Raw genomic sequence first — 23,276 nt, 5'->3', positions numbered from 1 at the left:
GAGTGGGAGAGTCACCCCAGGAAGGCTTTCTTCTGAAAGGTGGCACAGGGTAGCACGCATTTTTGCAAAGTCCCTTGGTCTTGGAGGCCCAGAAACCTGCTGTTAGCACAAGGAGGATGTCCATCTGTCATGGCCCTTCTCGTTTCCACCAAGCTCCCAGACTAATGTATGCAACAGGATACCGGTTAGTTTAGAATGAGAATTAAAGTTGCCTTTGAAACACACATGTCCATTTGACCTCTCATTCAGTCCAAAGGCTTCCATGTCATTCATTGCTCCTCGCATTCTTTCTCACCCCAGTCCCACCGTTCCCACCTTGTGCCTCTCCTCAACTCTGAGTTTATTTAGCTTGAATCCTAATTTTCCAAGCTGCTCTTCCCAAACTCTATCATCTGAAGCTCATTTTAAATGCCCCCTTTTCAAACTTCGAGACTTTGAATCCGAAATAATCTCGTCCTCAGAACTGTAACAGCACATTTGTCCTTTCACGCTGTTTTTCACTTTATCTTTTTATTGTAATTATTTGTGAACATAACCACAGGAGGCCCGAAGATAGCCTCTGCGTCTTATTATTGATATTTGAAACTCCAGAGACCAAGACAGGGCCTGAAGTAGGTTACAGCTCTACAATATTCGCTGCACCAGTGAAAGACAGACTCGGTAGTCCTGGCGGGTCAGAATTACAGTTCCCCCGCCGTCCTACGGGACTTCCCTTCCTTTTTACCCTTGCGGGTAAGTCTGAGTCGGCTTCCCTATCCACTGTGTATCCAGCGCCAGCACTGGGTCCAGCGTGCAGCAGATTTTCAGTACATGTTTGCTAAAACAATGAGTCAACAAGGGAGGAAATGATTGAGCGAATAAATCGGCGAGCTCACGCATTCTGCCACCCGTGCGTGGGTTCAGCCGGGAATGAATGAGGCGTTGGCGCGAGCCCTGATTGGACCACTCAGCCGCGTGGGACGGTCCTCGGGGGGCGGGGCAGGGGCGGGGCGTCCGTGGCCACGCCCACGCAGGGGCGGGGGCTGTGTGCGCGCGGGAAGCTTGGCGCGCCGCGGCGCCGCCGACTGACTGCTCTCCTGCAGGTACTGCTTCCGCGGCGCCGGCTCCCGCGTCCCCGTGTCCCCGCGTCCCCGTGTCCCCGCGTCCCCGCGTGTCTCCGGACCGGACCCGACCGGGCCGGGCCGGGTTGGAGCGAGAGGCTTTCGCTGAGGGCAGGCGGCGGGGCCTGAGACAGCTCCGGAGCAGCGCGCGCTCCGGCGGCCGGTTCCCGCCCAGCTCTCCGGCCCCGCGCGCTCTCTCCCCGCCCGCCTTGGTCTGGGCTTCCCGGGCCAAACGCCCTGCTTCGTGCGGCCTGGGAAGGAGAGGGGGACCCCTGCTCTGGGAGGCCGCCTGCCCTGGGCCGCCCGCCCCTGAGACGTGGGTTCCCCCGCAGCCCCAGCCCCCTCCTCTGGCCGCTCCGCCCGGCAGCCGGGTCCTCGGCGGCGCCCTCCCGCGGGCATCCGCCTCCTCGGGGCGGCCCGGCCGCATCCCTCTCCCCCGAGCAGCCCCTACTCCTGCGGCCCCCTCGCGCAGCACCCTCTCCCGGGCGTCCCGGCCTCCGGTTGTCGGGGTGCCCCGCAGTCCCCACGAAGCCGAGGGCAGCCTGCCTGGCCTCTTTATTTCCTCGCACTCCTGTTCCATTTTGCATTTCCGGACGCAGGAGAAGAACCATCTGTGTAGCAGCTGCGGCTCTGCAAAGCACGTAGGTGGAACTCTCAAGGCGCCGCGTCAGCGTCCCCCATTAACATCCTTTCCCAGCACAGCGTGTCTTTTTAATGGGTAGCAGGGTTCCTGCTTCATAATAATGGTTGAATTCATCTTTCCTGCTATAATACTCAATTCGTTACCAATGATTTTCAGCCGCCTTCTTTCTTTGGAGAACGAACGGTGCCGGAGGACTATTTTTGACCCTCCAAGACTCAGGAGGATGAAAGTCATCACTTGCGAAATAGCCTGGCACAACAAGGAGCCGGTGTACAGCCTGGACTTCCAGCACGGCGCGGCCGGGAGGATCCACAGACTGGCTTCCGCCGGGGTGGACACCGCCGTTAGGGTAAATCGGGTGGATTTAGAAAGGCACAGGGAAGCACCATTGACGGCGGCATCCTCCACTCTTTGATTTAAAACTAATGTCAACCAACTCAAAACACTTCCTCATCTAATCCAGAGGAATAAGTTCTCAGGGCCTTGAGTAAACAACGAGAGCACAAGAAGCAGCTTTCTTCCTTGGCTCATGTTTCCTATAGATTGATGTGCCTGGATGCCCCTCATTTTAGAATCCTGAGCCGGGTTCCCACTGGGGACCGATTTGCACTAGAAAGTGGTGGGAGAGAGGACAGCAGGCAATGGGAATATTGGTTTGTTTCAGAAAGAGCTTTCTTCATTTTATGTTTCAAAAGAGAAACTACGTTTTCGTCTTGAGAATAAGCATAGTATTACTTCAGTGCGCACAATATGGTAGGTGCTCATTGTATGTTTCTCCGAATGAGTGTTTTGGTATCAACAGATCTGGAAGGTAGAAAAAGGACCAGATGGAAAGGCCATTGTTGAATTTTTGTCCAATCTTCTTCGCCATACCAAAGCTGTCAATGTTGTGCGCTTTTCTCCGAATGGAGAGATTTTAGCATCAGGAGGAGATGGTGAGTATTGTCCTTCAGAATTCCTTAGAAGCCACATAACCACGTGTCTCATGTTAAATAGTGAGATTTGAGCTAGATATGCTTTTTTATTTTAGAGGTCGTTTGACCCTCTTGATCTATTATTTAGATAGTTTAGTAAAATAATGCCCTGGGGATCATGATAGGCTGGAGGACAGCAGCTTAAACTGAGAAGACCTATTAGAAAATGGCCCCTTTCCCACTTGCTCTTACGGGGCTGATTTGGAGACAAAAAGAAGGTGTATATCAGTCTGTCAGAGTCCCGAGCAACTGTTCTGGCCTGGCTTGATTGTTGGTTTAGTAATGGTAAGTGATCACATTCCATTCTATGTCTCTGTTTAATTAATAATTGGCTCAGGGGTTATTGTCCAAATGGCCCTAAAAATTATGTTTGTTAGGTGGGAATAGTCTGATTCATAGTTTCTGTTTGTGCTTAAAGGGTATAAAATTTGTTGAAATAACTCAAAAAGAGTTAAAAATAATGATGGAAATTTATTCAAGGGTCTTAGAGTTTGCATACTAGGAACACAGCTAGGGAAAAACCTGCAAGTGTTCCAAAGAAGAAGCAAAGTTAAGAGTTCTTATAGCCAAAAGCACATTCTTGAGAATGACCAGTTCTGCATTCTTAGCCCTAGGACTGGTCCAGGACGGTTATCGGTCAGGTGTCAGGCCGTCCAGGTGACGAGTGTCAAGTTGTCTAGAGCGGTGATCCTCAGCCTTTTTTGGCACCAGGGACTGGTGCTCCTATGAGAATCTAATGCCTGATCTGAAAAGGAGCCAAGGTGGTGACATTAGCGCTGGGGAGCAGCTGCAAATACAGATGAAGCTTTGCTTGCTTGCCCGCCACTCCCCTCCTGCTATTTGGCCTGGTTCCTAACAGGTCACAGACTGGCACTAGTCTGCGACCCAGGGGTTGGGGACCCTTGGTCTATAGGACGGGCACCATGAAGTTTGGTCATGTCTGGTAGTCTGGATAATGGATGTCAGGCGGCCTGGCCATGTGCGTTTTTTAGTGGGCAATCAGAGGGTTATCTGGAGGTATGGTGTATGTCCAGATGTAGAGCCAGGCATTGACACGCCGGACTGGAAAGTTTAAAGAGTTTGCGTTACCAGGCTAGTTAGAACAAGAATAGTCTTTCTTCATGCCTCAACCTTCATAATGCTAATAATCTTAGCAGAGTGGTTAAAGTGACTCCATTTTGTGTATATTCCCAAGGGGAAGCCAACTCGTGGTCAGGTTATGTGGTTGAGCGTGGGGTCGGAACCCAGGGAACTAGAGGACTCAGACAGTTGATGACGTCAGGCTAAGGTGTCTGATGCATGTGTGGTATTAATAGCTAACACACGTGGCTTACCGTGTGCCGCTCATTGCATCGTAAGTGCCTTATGCATATTAACGCAATCCTCGCAGCAGCCCTCCGAGGGAGGTATAACGTTATTATCCCTGTTTTATAGTGAGGACACTGAGACGTCAAGTGACTTAATGACGGTTACACACCTAGACACGATCTGCCAACCTTCGTGTTGGTGGCTCCTTGTTTTTCTCCTATTCAGTTATTCATAGGTTATGGCTTTAGATTTGTTAATGTCGTCGGTCACTTCGCAGTGGTGTTTTATTGGCCTGGGGACCCTTCTGTTTAAGGTGACTTTGTATAGCTCTGATCTGGTATGAGTTTGATTTAGGAGTTTAAAATTTTTATTTTTATTTATTTATTTTTAGGCAAGGCAGCTCTTGGTTGACCTCACAGATCACAAGGACCTTGCCAGCTTACAATCCCTTTTTAAAAATTTTTAAATTTATTTTATTTATTTATTTTTATGCCTACAGCACCCAATCTTCCTAGGCGGTCTCCCATCCAAGTACTAATCAGGCCTGATCTTGCTTAGCTTCCGAGATCAGACGGGATCTGGCTGATTTAAGAGTTTAGTTCCGAACACAAACCTGTTCTTCCTGGCTAGATGTTTAGAAGTAAATTAAATTGCTGTGGCTACGGTGTCTATTGAACAGCATAAATATTGTTTAGTAGCCAAAAACCCCCAAAGTGAAGCACGTGCAGTAAAGCAGGGCTCATCTTTAATTGGGTCATTCCACAGACGCCGTCATCCTGTTGTGGAAGGTGAATGACAACAAGGAGCCAGAGCAGATTGCTTTTCAGGATGAGGATGAGACTCAGCTGAATAAGGAGAATTGGACCGTGGTAAAAACCCTGAGGTAACTGGGGCGGGACCACGGGCGTGTTCCTCATTACCTTCTGAGTACGTTAAAATAAAATGACATGCATTTTGACTTTTATATCACACTTGAAACTTGTACTCATGCAAAACAAATAAGAGAATGGTTTTAAAAGATAAAAGCATGACTACAATGGATTTTCTTCGTTTCTGCTACAAATTTTTCCCTAGTAAAACGGAATCAATTTTAAAGATCAAATTATCCTTCAAGATAGCAGATTGTAGCTATAGCTAATATAGTTCCAGTGGAAATTTCTAAAATCCTATTCTAGTGTGTAGTCTCTGAATTTGCCTTTAGATTTTTGATACTTTTTCCCTCTCTTTTCTTCCCTCTTTTTCCTCTTTGGATTCTAGGGGCCACCTGGAAGATGTGTATGATATTTGCTGGGCAGCCGATGGGAATTTCATGGCTTCTGCGTCTGTGGATAACACGGCCATCATATGGGACGTCAGTAAAGGTAGCTGCTAAGTTTCTGTTGTTATCTCAAAAGCCTAACCCGTTTTATCGTTAAAGGCATAAGAAGAGTTTCTTCAGTGAGCTCTCTTAGGTGTTTGGTGCAACAGGTTAGGGATTAGCCATGTGCCTTGGATCCAACACAGTTTTAAGGTCCTGGGCAGAATGTCTGAGGCTTGACAGTGATGTCATGAGTTACTGGTGCCAGAACAAAGCGAACCCCACATTCCTGGGGATACAGCCATGATGGGGACAGGGCTGAGCCCTGCCTGGGTGAAGCTTAGGATTTTGGGAAGATTAGCAAGTCATAATTAATGGGGCATTGAATGCTCCATGTTGGGGGTACATAGGGTCAGGTTTCCATTTTAGGAGATCGAGGAAAGCCAAGGGCACCTCACCTGTTTAAAGAACCTGTTCCCTAACTGGGGAGAGTAACCAGGAGAGAAGTTACAGCTACTATAAAAAGAACAATGAAACGTCAAAGGCCAGTCGGCCCGTGCCTTGCCCTGCAGGCCGTTACTCAGGCTCCGTGTTTTCTCCCAGCTTCTCCCTCTGATTTCCTGTGTTGCGCAGGCCGCCCATTGTCTCACAGCCCGGGCGCCCTGGCGGGCTCGCTGCGCCACCGCGCTGGCTCAGGCCAGAGTCCGTCCACTCCGTCAGAGGGCTCCTTTGGTACCGCGCCATCCAGCTAGGCCATCCGTCTCGTCTCTGTCACTCTTTCCAATCAGTCCCCGACATTAGGCAAAATGGAGGACCAGTGTCACCGTCTTCCCATCCCCAAACCCGGCCGTTGTCACCCAGCACCCCCCTGAAGCCAGCTGCGGTGACCTTGGACATTGCCAGCATGCTGGGCGCTGTCGTGGGTGCTGGAAAAATACACCAAGTGGCCACGCTCTGGCGAGGTGTCAGACGAATATACTTCAGGTGGCGGAAGGTGCAGCGAAGGGGCGGGAGAGCGAATGTGGGATCCGGGGAGGCCCTCGGAGCACGTGGTGTTTGCACAGAGGCTTGAATGAAGTCGGGGAGCCAGCCACGTGCGTTATTTTGGGGAAGAGCGTTCCAGCCTGTGGGAGCAGCAAATGCAGAGGCCCTGCGTGGGAGGAGATGGATAATGGACAGGAGGGGGCGGAAGGGAGGAACCGAGGGTGCAGGCGCCAGGCCACCGGGGGTCGCAGACCATGGAAAGGCGTTTAGATTATATCCCAGGTATGACACATGCTGCCGAGGGGGTTTCGGCAGGAGAGTAACCGGATTCTATTTCTGTTTTAAAAAGATGTGTCTGGGTGGCAGGTGGCAAATTGATCCTAGGAGAACACGAGCGGCAGCAGGGGAACCCGTTAGTGGTATAGGAGTAATTCGGGAGAGCGGGGGCAGCGGCCTGGCCCGGGGCGCTAGTGACGGAGGGGCTGAGAAAGGGATCGGTTAGGATGTCATTTGAAGAAAGAGCTGACAGCATTTGATGCATTGGCCGTCACTCCGAGCTTTTTGACAACCAGGTGAATGCTGGTGCCATTTCCTGAGATGGGACACCGGGGGAAGAGCCGGGTCGGCGGGGAGTGTGGAAAGCAAGGTCGCGTCCTAGACCTCGCTCTTTTTCTTTCTGTTCCCTTTTTTTTTTTTTTTTTTGGTAAAGGGTTTTTCTTATGTGTGACATAGGCGAAACTATTTAAGGTCAAAAGGTTTTTTATTTAAGGAATTCCACGTGTGAGCCCTTTTATCGCCCATCACCTGGTGCCCCCGAAATCCGAGCCGCAGTCTTCCAAAGAGCACGTTTGCTTAATCCACAGTTGTCACGTCATGTCAGTCCACAGTTCCCTTCGCCGGGCTTCTCTGAGGGCGTCTGTCATTTTAACTGCTCTGTCAGCGACACCTTAAGCCGGGGGTCCCCCTCTCCCATCAGAACCGTCTCCTGCAGTTCTCTCAGCACCTTCGCGTGCTGCTCTTCCTCGTCCCAGAGGCGTCAGGTCCCCCGGGCCCTCCCGTCGTCTTTGTAGAGCTGCTCCCCACGGTGATCGTGTATGGACCCGGTCCACTCCCTCGGACCCTTCCCTTCCATCCGACCCACCGAGACAACCCCAGACGGGATCGGTGCTACAATCCCCCTTTGCTGTCCTAGTCCCAGGCTGAGCACGTGGTTAAAAACCTGCCACCCCGCAGACGGCGCCAGCCTCTGTTGGGGTCTCGGTATCCCCCACCCCCTCTCATTTGGGAGGTCGGACTTCCCTTCCTCTTCTCCTCAATAGCGCCCCCAAACCACCACAGGTTTCCTCAAGGCCTCTTCTTCACCCCAGGGCACCCTAATCTCAGCAGACTCCCTATAATGCATTTCAAGGAGCCGGGGCAGGAAAGCCCACCTGAAACATGCCCAGCGCATTCACATGTGTCCGTCACTGGCAACAGCTGGGCAGCACTTTTAGTAGTGCAGGCGGTGGCAGCTGTAGGGGGTGGCAGCCGTGGGCGGTGGCGGCGTGGGCGGTGGCGGCCGTGGGCGGTGGCGGCCGTGGGCGGTGGCGGCCGTGGGCGGTGGCGGCGTGGGCGGTGGCGGCGTGGGCGGTGGCGGCCGTGGGCGGTGGCGGCCGTGGGCGGTGGCGGCCGTGGGCGGTGGCGGCCGTGGGTGGCGGCCGTGGGCTGCAGGGGGCTGAGCGACGGGAAGGCGAGAAAGATGGCGGAGTGAGTGTAGACCTCTCTTCAGAGAAGAGGTGTTTGTTTTGTTTTAGTTTCTGTTTTTATTTTTTAAAAGAATGTCAGAGCGTCGTAACTCCCTCTTTGTATCCAGATAATCTCTGCGTGCTGGATTTTTCCTTCTAAACATTTCCCGCAGAGTCCGCGTCCGCCCGTGGGAGCACTGCTCCGGTCCAGGCCGCCGCCCGGCCTGCTCTCGCCTCCTGACTGGTAACACGCTGTGCCCTTTTCGAAGCCCGTTTCCGTCTTTACAGTCGGATCGCGTCCTCGTGGTGTTCCTTCTGGCCACGTCGCCACCACGCAGAGCCTCGCCCTTGCACACCGGGTTCCCGCCGCCTTTGTCTGGCCGTTTTGGCCCTTCCCCGTACCCGCCAGCAGTTTCAGGTGCTGTCACTGCTCGTAAGCGGGCGTTCACCCTGTGGGTTTGCGGAGGATACCTCGTCCCCGCTTCAGTGACCCCTTGGCCTGCCTGACCCGGGGTGCAGCTTGTCTCCTGCTGCTGTGTGTCGTAAGCACAGTCTTATGACGGCGCAGTGTGCTTGCCTGTCGGTGGGTCTGTCTCTGCCGTCAGGCTCTGAGTGCCTGCGAGTGGGGGCTGTGTGGAGTCATCTTTGTGTCCCCAGAGCCTGACACAGTTTGGTCGAGTCCCAGTGACCACCTGCTGAATGACAGAACGGTATAAAGGCGGTAATGTTTAAGCTATGTACACCATTTGTGCTTGAGGAGGTTCTGGTGATGCTGTCATGTGCTTTTTTTCATAGGACAGAAGATCTCAATTTTTAATGAACATAAAAGTTATGTACAAGGAGTAACCTGGGATCCTTTGGGTCAATATGTGGCTACCCTGAGCTGTGACAGGTACGTTGGTATTGGGCAAATTGTCTTTCCATCTGTTTACTTGAAATCTTTGCAGAGGTATTTTATCACAACTCAGCCAACATAAACTGTGCTCTAGCTTCGATTCTTTTGTTCTCGGTTTCATATAATGCGTTTTATTTTACCATTAATCTTACAACATGAGAAAAATTGGAAACTAATTAGTACAAGTGCCTTATATGAAGTTAGCACTTAGTACATCTTTATCAAATGAGTGAATGAATGCAGAAAAAGCTCTGAATTAAATTTGAATTCCGTGGGCAAAAATGTCTTGTATTAACATGCCTTAAGCAAGTAGAGGTACCTAGTGGTAGGGTTGGACTGTTTATTTTATGTGTGACTTTAATGACTCCATTTTCGTTAATATAAAATAAAATTTTTTGTCTCATTTGAAAGGAGGATGTACTGTTGTGTTTACTGGTATTATTGCATTTAATTGTGTTCTTAGAACAAAGATTTAAAAGAATCAGAGGTGCCAGGCATATTACTCATCAATCAAAATAGTGCTTTTGAATATTTCCCTACTACTTTTAATTATAGCAAATTTAATTTCAGATGGCCGTGGACTGAGAGCACTGTGGAAGAGTTAGAGTGTATTTTTCATAAACTCTTCTGTAGTATTTCAGATATCATTTATTTTCTGATGTATGTGTTTTTTTCAGGCAGTCAGGAGTGAAACAATCTGGTTAACTAGTGGGAATCATATGAGTTATGAGCAACCAAGTTTATCTGCTGGTGTTTTCCTTACTCTCGCAAATTCTAGAGCATGAGACTTCAACACAAAGTAAACTTCATCACAGTCATACTTATTGCCACCGGCCAAATGTCTGAGACCTGAAAAATAAAGCTAGACATAAAGTACATCTTGAGAAGTTGAAACATGCAATAGAAAAATGAAACGATGACTTGTTTTTCCACTTCATTAGTGCTGTCTTTTGGCTTGTTCATACTTCTGTCATAATTATTCAGTTAAATGGGAAAGTCATTGGTAAATGGTTTTGCAAGCCAAAACTTATTTAAGCGGCCTTCAGTTTTGTTTATAGATCGTTTCTATGTGAAACATAATTTACCAGAAGAGATGAATCACTTTTCTCCTTTACTTAGGATCCTGAGGGTGTATAGCATACAGAAGAAACGTGTGGCTTTTAATGTTTCAAAGATGCTGTCTGGAATAGGGGCTGAAGGAGAGGTATGGAATATTTGGACTTTCCACTGTCACAGGACTTTAGTTGAGACCTAGAAAGTCGTGAGCACCTCCATGTCTTGCAGCTAAGTGACTGTCTGAGGGACCTGACACCTGCCCCACAGGAAGCTTTCTTCTCAGTCCAGGCTCTGTGGGGTGGTCTCGTCTGCCTGGAGATGGGACATCTGGGGCTGGGACAGGGCTGATGGTGGAGGACAGGGGTTTTCTACCCTGGCTGCACCGCGGAGTCACCTGGGAAGCATGGTAAATATGGGTGCCTGGTCTCCCCCTACCGAAATATGACTCACTGGGCTTGAGGTAGGCAGGGCCTCTGGGATTCTGAGGTGTAGTGAGGGTCGAGCACTCGGAGGAGCCAGCACCGGACACCGGAAGGCAGGTGGGTCACACGCTAGATCGTCCGGCAGCGGGCAGTCCGCCACTTGGCAGGTAGATAGAGAACTCAGGTAGCAGACGGCAGAGACCCAGCCATTGAGCTGGTGTTCAGGAATAGGAGGGATTTCAATCTCGGCAAGAATGGCAAATGAAATAGGACCCTCATCCTGGAGGAGTCAAGACCACTGAGGCAGGCACTCAGGCCAAAGGGAGCGAGTCGGTTCCTGGCACAGAAAAGGGCTGGGCCGCAAATCCAGCCGTAGGGCGGCAGCTTGAGGCCGCTGGGCCGTGCGCTGGCTGCCGCAGAGGTCACGCACTTTGTAAGGTAAACGAGTGATGCCTCCTTGGAGTCCTGAGGATTAAAGTCTTGATTTTCTTGAAGGGTTGGTGAATGGCGGCAAAAACTTTCACACAGGCGTTCAAGAAATGTTTGAAAAGATGATGTGATTGCCCGTTTAATAATCAAGTAATCAACTGTATTCTCTTAAAAAAGTATTCAGCTGGAAATACTAAATGTACACACACAGATACCACGCGAAGAGCTCCTAGTCCCCCTCCTGCCTTCGCCGGGTCCCATCCCCACTGAGCCACTGTCGACAGTGTGCCGTGAGTTCTTCCAGGGGTTTTTTAAACCTAATTGTAGAAGCACACGAGCATGCAGGCACACACATACATTTAGCTTTCCTTAACCAGAAGGGGCAATCGATTCGTGAGGGATTACTCTCTCGCAGTCCTGCGTGATTATTGGATTTGTAACATAGTTTTGTTTCATTTGTTAGTATGTCAGTAATAAATGATAATATGTAAAGAAAAAAATCCAGGAATTGATAACCCTTTATCGTGAATGTAAAGATTTAGAATGATAATTAAACTTTGTGCCACAGGCAAGAAGTTACCGGATGTTTCACGATGACAGCATGAAGTCATTCTTCCGTAGACTTAGTTTCACTCCTGATGGATCTTTGCTCCTCACACCAGGTGCGTTGAACAAGCCGGGGCCTTGCCGCGACGCTGGTCTGGGGGTTCCAGAGTGAGTGCCGATGTCTAATGTGTAGATATAGAATAAAGGCAAAAAATAAGAATAAAAATAAAATATAAGAGGAGGAAAACTAGAGAGGCTAGGAGAGGGAAAAATAATGCATTAATGCGATGCAGGTTAACTCTCATGAGTAGTTGACTAAGAAAAGCAAAATAAGGAAAATTCTAAATAATACTTCATTTTGTAAAATAAACTGAAAAACACCCCACCATATGCTTACACAGGCAATTCAGTTATAACTGGCTGTAATGATTATGTGAGCATGGAGGAAATACAGAAATGACATCGTGGTATGTCAGCGCGACTACCTGGGCATAGAGGATGGGGTGTGATGGGGACGAGAGAGATGCTGGTGCTGTCGGTGGCTGTCCCCAGCTGATATGAAATGGTCACATGTAAGATGATGTATGTGTACATGGATCAGGACATAGCAGCATAACACAGGGAGACGTTTCCAAGAGCAACCAGTCTTGATGGTCCTTCTCTGCCAAGGTCTGACCTGGCTTTATGTACATCCCGGGGTGAGTGTAGAAGAGCTGTCGAGTGTGGAGCAGAGTCAGCTTCTGCAGGGGCAGGAGCTTTTGGCAGATGGAAGGCTAGCTTTCTTCCTGGCTCCGTCAGGCAGATGGGAAAAGGCCCAAGTCTCAGCCTTTGGATGGCAACTGAGGTCAGAAGCCAGGGGACTGAGGTTGGGCATGCGGTCACCGCGCCTCAGCACGCATGTGGCTGGATTCTCACGCGGAGTTCTGTAGCAAGGGTTCCCGCTTTATATTCTCCCTGCCCGGGCCCAGAAGTGGTTTGGGGGATGGCCGAGCCCCTCAGGTGAGGTGACAAGCGGGTAGAAACAGAGTAAGGGCCGAGCCCAGCCTGTGCTTATATTTCTTCTTGGGCACAAAAACCTTGTCCAGGGAATACACATCTTTTGGAAAAATTATTTTACAAAGCAGAATTGGATGCTCTTGAGTTTTCACTGGCGAAGAGTTTACTAAAACGTCGCCTTTCCTTCCTGCCCCCCCCCCCTTCCCTGCCTCCCCAGCCGGATGTGTGGAATCTGGTGAAAATGTAACGAACACAACTTATATTTTCCCCAGGAGGAATCTTAAAAGGTAAGCACTTGCAGACCGATTTGAAACATTTCCCTTCTCTTTTTCGCTTTCGTTGAGTAACGGTGCCCTTTTCTAAAACCGCGATGGATCTTTAGGCCGGTTGCTCATCTCCCCTGTCCCGGCAAAGCGACGCTCGCGGTCCGCTGCTGTCCCGTCTACTTTGAGCTGAGGCCGGCGGTGGAAACAGGTACATCAGAGGTGGTTTGAGGTTCTCTCCGAGGCAGGTCACCAGGGTGGGGTGGTGGCTTGGATCTTATCTTAGCGGGGAAGGGCGAGTGTGTGGACTTGGTTCAGGTGAGGTACTGCTAAGAGCTGGAGTGGAGACCGATGTTACCAAAATACGCGTCAGCTGTTTGCACTGACAAAAACACGCGTTCTTTGCTTAAAGCTGCTTTAAGGATCGAAGCAGGTGGAATGTTATTCATCGTCAGTTTTTTATGCATACTATTACATATGAATTGGATTTTTCTTTTCCCTAAGTTTGCGAGATTTGGGCCGTTATTTCTACAGATGTATTTTGTCATCTTATCTCTCTCTTCGGCGACTCTGACTACGCATGTTAGACTTTTTGAAGTTATCCCACGGCTTCCTGATGCTCTGTTTGCTTGATATTTTTCCCTGTGTTTTATTTTGGATAGCCCCTGCAGCTGTGTTTTGAGTTCACTAATCTTTTCTTCTGTGTAATCTGCCCTTGGTCCTGTCCAGTATATTTTCCGTCTGTGACACTAGTTTTCATCTCTAGAGTTCTCTTTTGGGTCTTTCTTTATATTCCATGTCTCTGCTTAACATTCTCCATCTTTCTATGGACTACAGTTTTTACAATAACTCTCAATGTCTTTGTGCACAAAGGTTAGTTTTGATTGTTTATTTTTTCCTCCTCATTGTGCATCATGTTTTCCGGCTTCTCTGCATGCCCCGTGATTCTTTATTTGATGCTAGACGTTGAATTTTACCCTATCGGATGCTGGGTATATTTTTATTCTTACGGATATTTTTGAGCTTGATTCTGGGATGCAGCGAAGTTACCTGGAAACGTTTTTCTTCTTGTGGGTCCTGCCGCGAAGCCTTGGTAGGTGGGATCAGAGCAGCATGGAATCCAGGGCGACTTTCCGCACTTCTGAGGGAAGCCTCTGAGGGCTTGAATCCGTGCCGGTGACGTAGGAGCTTTTGCACTCTGGCTGGTGGGGACACGCGCTGTTTCTGGCCTGTGTGAGCTTCGGGGATTGCTCTTTTTGTCCTGTCCTTGCATGGGCCTTGGGTCACTTCCTCACGTACGTGTACTGCACTGCTCGGTGGGTGCTCAACCGCAGACGAGGGGGCCCCTGTGGGTCCATGCAGCTCTCCCGTCTCTGCTCCTCCACCCCGTGAGCTCCGCCGCCCTGGCCAGCCCGGACTCCAGGCTCTGTCCTCTCAGCTCGGGGCGTCTGCTGGGTGCTACCTGAGTTCCCCTTCCCTTTGCTGGGCCTGGGGACTCCAGGAAGCAGGCCGAGGCAGTCGTAGGACTTAGTGACTTAGTGCGCTCGCTTCCCATCTCTCAGAGATCGCTGCCCTTCATTGCCTGGTGGCTGATGTCTTAAAAAAACCGGAGGGCGAATCAAGTCCCTTTTACTACATGGCTGGAAGCAGAAGCTGTTTTTAACTTTCTAATCCTCTATGTGAATGAATATAATTCACTCAAAAGGGCATTAAGACATCACTTGACCAAATGTTTCCACGTGACCCTTATTTTTCCTTATAAGAAAGTGACCCCTCAGGTGCACGCCTCATTCGCACATCCTCTGCCCTTTTCCTTTTGGACCTCTGGCGCCCGTGATTCTCGGGTCATGGCCCAGCGTCCTCACTGTTCATACACGGTTGTCCTTTATTCATACATTCATATGTAAAATAATACGAAGAACTAAATCTTTCTGTAAAGCATCTAGCAAACTAGTCTTTAGTCAAATTATGTTATGTATGTCCCCTGGGAGGGGACTTTTGGTGGTGGTGGGGGGGAATTGTTACTTGTTTCCTTTGGGAACTTGGTCCTTGCTCGTTTTACTGTCCTTCCTTTGTCCCCGTGCCCGCCTTCCCTGCAGCCGGACAGTCACAGGAGCAGGGACAGGAGCTGGTGCACCTGCCCTACCGCCTGGTGTTCGCAGTGGCTTCTGAAGACTCCGTGCTCTTTTACGACACGCAGCAGCAATTCCCTTTCGGCTACGTGTCTAACATACACTACCACACGCTGAGCGACATCTCCTGGTGAGTGGCGGGCGCCGAGGGAAGGGGGACGGAGCGGGTAGAGCGAACGTCACCCTGGAGCACACCCCCGGCTCGAGGAGCCTTTCACCACTACGGAGGACTTTTTGGCCCTTCCTCACCATTTTTAAAAGGAGTCGACGTGCACAGGAAAGCCGTTTCTGAGTCGCTATAATCCCGCTTCCTGTTGTAGCAGCCGGGGTTCTGGTGCCGTTCAGATTGCCCCGTGGGGATAATGTAATTCTCATAAATCAGGGGGCCTGGGGCTCCCTGGTGTGGGGGTCTCGCCAGGCTGTCGGGGCGGAAGCCCACGCTCGTGAGCCCCTGCTGCCCAGAACTGGGCCTGGCCCGAGGCGTCCCTCCCTGCTCTGCGTTCCCCGCGAGTCCTCAGGCCCTGGTGCCCTGACCCAGCCCCACCGTCTGCTCAGGCCCAGCTCGGGCTCCGGCCGAGGCCTGGCCACACAGCAGCCATTTCTTCTTACTCTTTAAACTCTTCTTTCCTTATTTTAATTTTCTTTTTGGGAAAAAGAAAAAAGGTATTTTTACCTTTACTCAGGTGCGTTGACGACAGAGCAGAGAGATCGTAGTGCCTTAGAGAGTCGTGACGGGGGTGGGAGAGGAGAGGGCGTGAGGAAGAAGTGACAGACGCTGCCCTGGTCGTGTTCTTCTCCGACCCACCTTCGGGCAGAGCTTGTGACGTCACTCAGACTTCGCGTTTCTAACTAGTAATGAGAGTGAAGAGTGGCCTGTAGACTTCGGTAAAGTTTCTGACTTTTTCTCCTGTTTTGGGAACAAAGGTCCAGCGATGGGGCCTTCCTGGCCATTTCTTCCACGGATGGTTATTGTTCATTCGTGACGTTCGAGAAGGATGAACTTGGAATACCTTTGAAAGAGAAGCCAGATTTGAGTGTGAGAACCGATACAGCAAAGAAAACTAAAAGTCAGACACACCAAGGGTCCTCGCCAGGACCCAGACCGGGGGAGGGAACGCCCACTGGCAGAATCCAAGACCCCAGCAGTCCGTGTGAGACGCCCCCTCAGGCGAAACAGGCCCCCACCCCAGCAGCGGCCAAGGACTCGCCCTCCACTGCCAAGGAGTCACCCTCCACGGCCAAGGACATGCCCTCCGCTGCCTCTGCCGCCAGAAGCTCGGCGCCTGGGCCTTCAGAGGAGAAGAAGGCCCTGCAGCCCAGCAGTCAAAACACGAAAGCCCAGCCATCCCGAAGGGTCACTCTGCACACCCTGCAGGCCTGGAGCAAGACGACACCCCGGTAAGAACTTTTGACGGAAGGAGACATCGACACCGCACTTGAAAGACCAAATTCGTGCTGAAAGCAGCCCAGCCTTTAGCAGGTGAAATGCCGCACTGCTGCCAGAGAGGCTTCTTAGCCCCAGTCTGGGAGTGCCACCTCCTCGCTCGAGGCCTCTATGGGCCCCCCGTTTCCTACCTGTAAGGTCAGGGCCAGACCCCTGTGCACGGCACTTAGACTGTCTGGGTGTCGTCAGCCCTCACGGTCCTTCGCCCGTGAACTCCGCCCTTGGAGGCCTCCGCCTTTACCTTGCTCTGGAAAGCTCTGGACATCTGCCCCTTGAGGCAGGAAGCGTGCTCCCTCTTTTCCCGTGCTTCCTTGCCCGGAGTTGTAACGGGCACGTCACCACAGGGAGGGAACCAGGGGGACACCTCGAGGCGGTTTTTGCTGCATCTCGCAGCCTGGCTCCTGGTGACCAGCACGTCTGGTCGAATAACAGAGAGTCCCCAGGCGATGGTGTGGATGTCCTCTCCCCGTTCACAGCAGCCGGGCGCGGAGTGCCCGAGTTGCCTGCCAGTGTGGCAGGCAGAGCCGTCTCCGCCGTCAGGTGTCTGCCATCCGGCAGCGGCAGCCCCCGTGACAGGGAGGGCGGTCGTCTGCTTGGTGTGCTGCCTTCTCCACCGGTCCCCTTCCTGCCTCCCAACCTGCTGGACGGATAGTACTGGGAGGTGGCCGGGGTTAGGGGTCCACCCGAGGGACGGGGTGGCGGTGACAGATGGCGGGAGCACTGTGGGTCTCTCTGCTCTGTTCACGTGACTTCATTGCAGATCATACTATGGCTTGGGAGTGTTTGGCTCTTTCTGAATCTGATTTTCTTCTGCAGACGAGCAGTTTTCTTTCCTATTTGTTTTTAAGTGGGGGAAGGGAATGAGAAGGTATTTTTGAAATATTTTTGGCATTAAAGTTTTTTCCCTCTTAATTTCCTGCAAGCTTCTCGCAGTTGTAATTAAAAAATAATAATAATAATGATTGTTGAAAATTAAGAATGTAGACTTCGAAAAGAATTGTCTATGTTTTGGAGCGTTCCGGAGTAGATGCCATGTCTCAGCTTTCTATTTGCAGCACCCACGGGGCATTCAGCATACCACTGGCAATGAACAGAACACAGGTTTTGAAAATTTTAGTTGGCTCGTTAAGGTTTAAGTTGACTGTTATAAATGTGATGGTTTAACTTGGTATGTGAACATGATCTTTAGTTATTAAGTGGGTGCATCAACGTTTTATTTAATTCTTGCATGATACGATCAGCTGCAGATGGTAAATCTTCCCTTTGGGCGGTTTTGAAATTTGATATCGTACACAAACAGCTCCTACGACACTAATTCACTGCGTCCCCTCTACTTTTGATCAAGGAGAATAAACTTAATACCCTTGAAGACAGATACTTCGCCGAATTCTGTACCAGCCAGTGTGAATTCTGCCCCTTCCCCAGAAGAAATCCAGTCAGGTAAGTGATGCTGTTACTGGTTTCATATAATTAAGGAGAACATCTTCGCTTTTGTTCTTTTGGAAATTACCACGCAGTAATTTTAAGTCAGTTCTGAGAAAGCAAGGATGCATCTTACTAGACCCATCACCCAGACTCACTGGCTGCCTGTCCATTCTCAGCAGGGAGCCACCTGCTGCTGAGAGCATGCACGGCGAGGTGGGTGGCTCGGTCAGGCTTCTCAGCTTTGGCACTGCCCACGTCCTGGGCAGCTCGTATCTGCTGTGTGGGCTGTCCTGTGATTGTAGGGTGCTTAGCTGTGCCCCTGGCTGTTGGTACCCATCCCCTGACTCATGACATTCTAAAATGTCACCAGACATTGCCCTCTGTCCCTCCACTTATGCACATACAGGACCTCGCCAGGCAGTTTAGTTCCTTGTCTGGGCACAAAATTTATTTCATAGACATCAGCTCTTAACTTACAGAAGCTTTTGCCTGCTTCCCAGCCTCACGATTGTTAATGTTTCAGAGACGCCTGGGGACCCTCAGGGCAGTCCCCTGGAGCTCAAGCGGCCCAGACTCGGCGACAACGAAGAAAGCACCCAAGGTCTGGACCCTTGATGAGCCTCGTCCTGCGCTCGAAGGCTGCCAGGTCTGGGGACCCACACGTGCACAGGGGCACGAGCCAGAGCCCGATGAACGCCAGGAAACTGCGTCTGAACTGAAGACACATGCGGACTGGTTTTTCTCCAGCAGTACGTTTGCTCTCGTGTTCGGTATACAGTTTTACCCTGGAGATGTGAACATTTCAGTACACTAAATCCTCTTTTTGATGAGTTTCTGAAACTGGAGCAGTTCACCATTATCTGCCGTGAAAATCAGTCCGTCCTCCCTTGACCTGCTTCTGTGAAAGCGCCAGCGCTTCGTGGGTGGACTCCTCAGTGCAGCTGGAATCGGCGATAATTTGCGAAGCTTTATTCTGTGGAATGTTAAGAGTGTTTGAATGGTTATTAGCTTTAGCTTCTAAATAGTCGATTAATTTTTGGAAGTTTGTTATGTTTGCTTTCTAATTTTACAGGTAATAATGCTCATTCTGGAAAGTTGGTAAACTAGAGTGAAGCAGAGAAAGCGGGGTGCAGGCGGGAATCCCCATCACCTCACCCCCGGCTGGAGCCCTTGCTACTGTTTGGGAATATTTCCTTCTTCGTGCTTTTGTTTCATTTCGTTTTGCTTTTCTTAGGGAGAGAGTTGAGATTTTCCTGTAGATACAGTTTGGTATCCAAATAGGTTAACTGTTTAGATTGAATTTTTAAAGCAAAACGTGACTTAGCAGTTTACGCCTCTGCCTTTGCTTTCTCCGCCCCTGGGACGATGACATGTTCTCTTTCTGTTGGGAAGAGACGATTTTTGCTGCGGGAAACAGTCAAGCGAGGAACCTTCTCTTAGCTCAGGAGCCACCGGGTGGGGTGACAGCGAGGTGGCTAGTGTGGCACCTGGGTGGAACCCCACTTTAGAAGCTGGTGCTGCTGCTTCACATCAAGAAGGGGTGTTACAGGTGAATGTCATAACGCTCGGTGTCTGTCACTTCAGCATAGTGAGCACAGAGCCATGCCACTGAGGGTGTTCCCTACCTGACACCAGCAGCAGCCGCGGGGCGCTCGGACCCGCCCACCAGGCCTCGGAAGGGAATCCTGACCCGGGGGAGAACGCGCTCTTTTTAACTCAAATCCTCAGCAACAAAGAAAATACCTGGAAAAATGCATCAGTCTGTTACTTAATCCGCGACCTAGTTAACCAGAAAAAGAACTGCCTCCTTTTTAGATGTGAAAGCAGCAGATGGGAATAACTTGCAGAGAACTGGACCGTGCGTGTGTGCAGAGCTGTAACGCACGTGGGGCCCACGTTCAGTGTGAAGCTGTTTTAAACCGCCAGGTAGTATCTGTCGTGACCAGCGGTTCTCAACCTTAGCTGCACATTGAAATCACTCCGGCTGGCAAAAATATGGACACCCGGGTCCCTGCGCCGGAGGGTCTGGCTGGATCGGCTGGGGCGTCATCTGAATATCGGGATTCTTTCAGGCTCCTCGAGTGATTCTGAGGTGTGGCCAAGACTAGGAAATCAAGAGAAAAAGCTTTCCCTGGACATGTCTCTTCTGGTAAATGCATTTCAACTGAAAGCTTTTTCTTCCTCATGCTCTGGTTCATCACTGATTGACAGAAAAGCTGCTTTGCCAGGGCTGCCAAACCTGAAGGGTGATGTGTGGGAGATACCATGGTCTCAGATTCCCGCGGCTGACCGAGGTGTGTCTTTAGTCGTTGATCCCTGTGCACACAGGAGTCATTGTGGATCCCGTGTTCTCGGTGACCGGGCCTCCTTCCCAGGGCACACCCGCAGAGGAGCCAGATTCGGGTCTGTCTCTTGTGCCCCAGTGATGGCAGGGCTTGGGGGTCTGCATGCAGGGCCACCTTTGGCCTGAAGTGTTTAGAGGCATCACTAATTGCCTGTTCGTCAACTGTCACCTTGAATATAAATTACAGAGTCGCAATAAAAGCCCAGCCGGTACCTGGGTGTCCTGATCCACAGGTGTGGCTTCCATCGGTAGTTTACTGGGTGACCCTCTGCAAAGGGACCGTTGCCTGCAGGTTGGGCAGGGCTCCCCTGATGGCGGACAGCACCGTATGAAGGACATCCTCCGAGTTCTAGATCTGCGGAGGGGGTTTGTTTGTTCGTTGTGCAGTTTGCCAGCTCCCTCCAGCGGCTCTGCCGTCGGGAGCCCCCGCCACTGGGTGGCCAGAGCAGGCGAGGCTCGGGCAGACAGCTGGGAGGACTTGACCTGCGTTCCCCAGAATCTGGGAGTGTGACAGTGGGGACCGGGGCCTGCCCCTCACCCGTGTGTCCAGGAGGAAGGCTGGCGGGGTTGCCCGGGCAGCAGTGAGGAGAGCGGGTGGCGAAGGGTGAAGCCACCGTCACATGCCGGGGCCCACGGTGGGTGACCACGCCCGGGCCATTGTGAGAGGGGTCTCTTGAGGGATGTCCGCCAGGGCAGGGCACCTCAGTGGGAAGTCAGGAAGCGTGCAGGAGCATAAGTCACACCCAGTCCTCCAGTGACTCAGTTGCGCCCCTTGTCCTTGCCGAAAGCACTCACATTTTAACGATGCTATAGACCTTTTTTACCGAAATAGTCGTCACCGTCCATTTAAACAACACAGGGCCCCAGCCCGTGGCTCTGGACTCTTAGGTGGGGAAGGCGTGGCGGTAGAGGGCGACCGGGCCGCGCCTCCCCCACCCGGAGTCTCCCAGTGCTCCTGCCGCTTCCCTTCCCTGCTGCCCGTTTCAGTCTCTGCTCCTCCCACCGTGTGTCTGTCTGTCTCTAACTTAGACCTTGGACAACTTGCTTCCTCTAAAGACGTTTGTGTACAGTTCTAAGAACTTGGACTCTGCCTCCGAGGTCATGGAGGGCGGGGGAGAACAGGTAGGGGACAGAGACGAGAAATGGGGTTAAGCGGCTGGGGGGTGAACCAGCCGTCACTTCCCTCGTCTTGAGTGTCAGAGTAACGGGCAGCTGTGTTCTCTCTCTCACACGCATGCACACACATGCACGTGTGCGCGCACACGAACACTCACCACCGGCGGTCACTGTCCCTACTGGATCTGTCCAGTAGGAGGGCCGCTCAGCCCCGCCGCCTCTGAGCGGTCCACGTCCCCGTCGGGCTCCTGGAGCAGGCGTGGCCAGAGTGGCCTTGGACACTGGCTTCAGCCCCTGGTGGCCAGACCTGGAGGGGAGCTTGTCCAGCACATCGCGATGGGCCTCTGCGCCTGGCGTCCGGCCTTCGTCAGCGCGAACGGGCAGCGCGGGGAGAAAAGCGCTAGCCGGGATTCCCTGTGGGAGTCCTGGTTTTTTCCCTCACGTTTTGGCTCTGAGAGACTGAGAAGCAACAAATACTGTCACGTCAAAGCTGCGGTGACATGCTTAGTTACGGTTATGGGGTCCGTGTGCCATCTTTTCTCAATACCCAAAACGGCGTGCTGTCTCTTTCTATCAAAGAACATTACCCAGGAAAGGCATGTCAAGTGTAGTAACACGTCTTTGAAACAACTCAGCACCCTCGGCAGGTCCTGCCTGCCTGCAGGGACGTCGCTGGGGTCAGCCCTCCAGGCCACACGTACCCACAGCTCCCTCTCCTCTCCCCACTCCCACCCACCGCATCCGCACCAGGGCCTCCCAGCTGGCCGTGCACCAGATCACCTGTGGGCCTTCACCAACAGAACGAAATAAAACCAGCGCAAGTCTGGGCTTTGTCCAGAATCAGGCGACGGACACACCTGGCCCGGCACGTGCATTTAGCAGGACGCCGAGAGAGTCGACAGGCAGTCAGCGCTGAGAACCAGTAGGCGAGATACGCAAGCTGGAGGATGCAGCAGTGAAGGGCAGTAAAAATACTCTGAGTTTACTGATTTTATGGAAAATACCTATCGGGTACCCGAGGGGAAGATGAATCTTGAAGGAAACTTTGCCGCTCAGCTCCAGTGTCGGTCCGCGTCTCCCCAGGGGCTATGGGAACAGGTCACTGCTGTGTCGCTGAAGCCAGTCCCAAAGCTGGTTCCGCACAGTGGGGACCAGTGTCGTGAGCTGCAGTGACAGGAAGGACGGATTTCAGGTCCTACTGAAATGAGCACTCAAGCCACTAGGGGGCGCCATCGCCAGCCCGTCACGCCACTGTCAAATTTATTACCCAATTTTATGTCATCTCGATGAAAGAATGTTTAATCCCATTGTTACGAAAGTTGTATATTATCTATTTGAAGTACATTTCCAGGTTTATTACTGTTTATGTAATTAAATACTTTTTTTTGGTTAATCCAACAAGTTGTATAAATCCAAGCCATCTACCGAGTCAGCACTCCATGGGAATTTCACATAGCTGGGTTTAAAAGGTGTGCATGTTAAATGTAGCCACAGGTTTAATGAGTTTGAAGAAGCTAAACCTCAAAAAGTTTTTTTATTAAGTTCTAAACCAAAACAAAAAAAGTCAATAACATTTTTCTACATTACCAACAAACATAACATCCGCCGTGCCTCCCAGATATACAAAAATACATCCCCAAAGATCTGTTGCAGTGTTTGGAGATGGAAAGCAAGGCTGGAAATCACCTGTCTGCCATTTGGAGAGTGGCTATTAATAATGCAACTACGTGGGGAGCTGGTGCAGCTGTTAGCCGGCCCTACGTGCCCTGCTGTGGAGAGATGGCCACAAAAACCAAGGAGCGGCCCAGCAGGTGAAGTCGGGTGTCATGTTCCCTGCGGCCGATGTGGCTGAAACGTGCGGCTCGGGGACCCGCAGGCCCTGTGCTGTGACAGGGGGGTCGTTCGGCTCGGGGGCCTCATCCTCGGAGGCAGAGCGGAAGTGGGGCCTGTGAGGTCATTCAAGGCCTTTTCGGTTATAGATACCAGGCCGGCACATGGTATTAACTTTAGGCCTTATACCACGTGGTGGTGCGTGAGGGAGTTGTCTTTGATGGCGACAAGAGAACTTGAGCCAGGAAACCAAGCGATTGCGGGGGGTCTCCCCGCAGACGTCGCTGCCCGGGGGTGTGGAATGGTGCGAAGGGGGCGGAGGACAGGAGAGGGACCCGCACAGCGGAA

The 23,276-nt window shown here is 51.3% G+C and overlaps 1 protein-coding gene across 2 annotated transcripts; it reads left to right on the top strand.

The window, feature by feature from the left end:
- Positions 1-1,003: 1,003 nt before the first annotated feature.
- CHAF1B (chromatin assembly factor 1 subunit B) lies at positions 1,004-22,491 on the top strand. 2 transcript variants are annotated; one of them, XM_036219153.1, is made up of 14 exons: positions 1,004-1,082; positions 1,900-2,092; positions 2,546-2,678; positions 4,791-4,908; positions 5,283-5,386; positions 8,826-8,922; positions 10,045-10,129; positions 11,401-11,494; positions 12,592-12,661; positions 12,757-12,848; positions 14,737-14,899; positions 15,694-16,167; positions 17,559-17,653; positions 18,162-22,491. In XM_036219153.1, the coding sequence occupies exons 2-14, from the start codon at positions 1,967-1,969 to the stop codon at positions 18,251-18,253; spliced, it is 1,743 nt and encodes a 580-aa protein (XP_036075046.1). In that variant the 5' UTR covers positions 1,004-1,082; positions 1,900-1,966; the 3' UTR covers positions 18,254-22,491. The 2 variants fall into 2 exon arrangements, with proteins under 2 accessions (XP_036075046.1, XP_036075047.1); XM_036219154.1 differs by lacking the exon at positions 1,004-1,082 and adding an exon at positions 1,502-1,741.
- Positions 22,492-23,276: the final 785 nt, after the last annotated feature.

Source organism: Rousettus aegyptiacus, unplaced genomic scaffold (assembly GCF_014176215.1).
Source record: "Rousettus aegyptiacus isolate mRouAeg1 unplaced genomic scaffold, mRouAeg1.p scaffold_m13_p_4, whole genome shotgun sequence".
Taxonomy (NCBI): Eukaryota; Metazoa; Chordata; class Mammalia; order Chiroptera; family Pteropodidae; genus Rousettus; species Rousettus aegyptiacus.
This window is presented reverse-complemented; position numbering and strand designations above follow the sequence as displayed.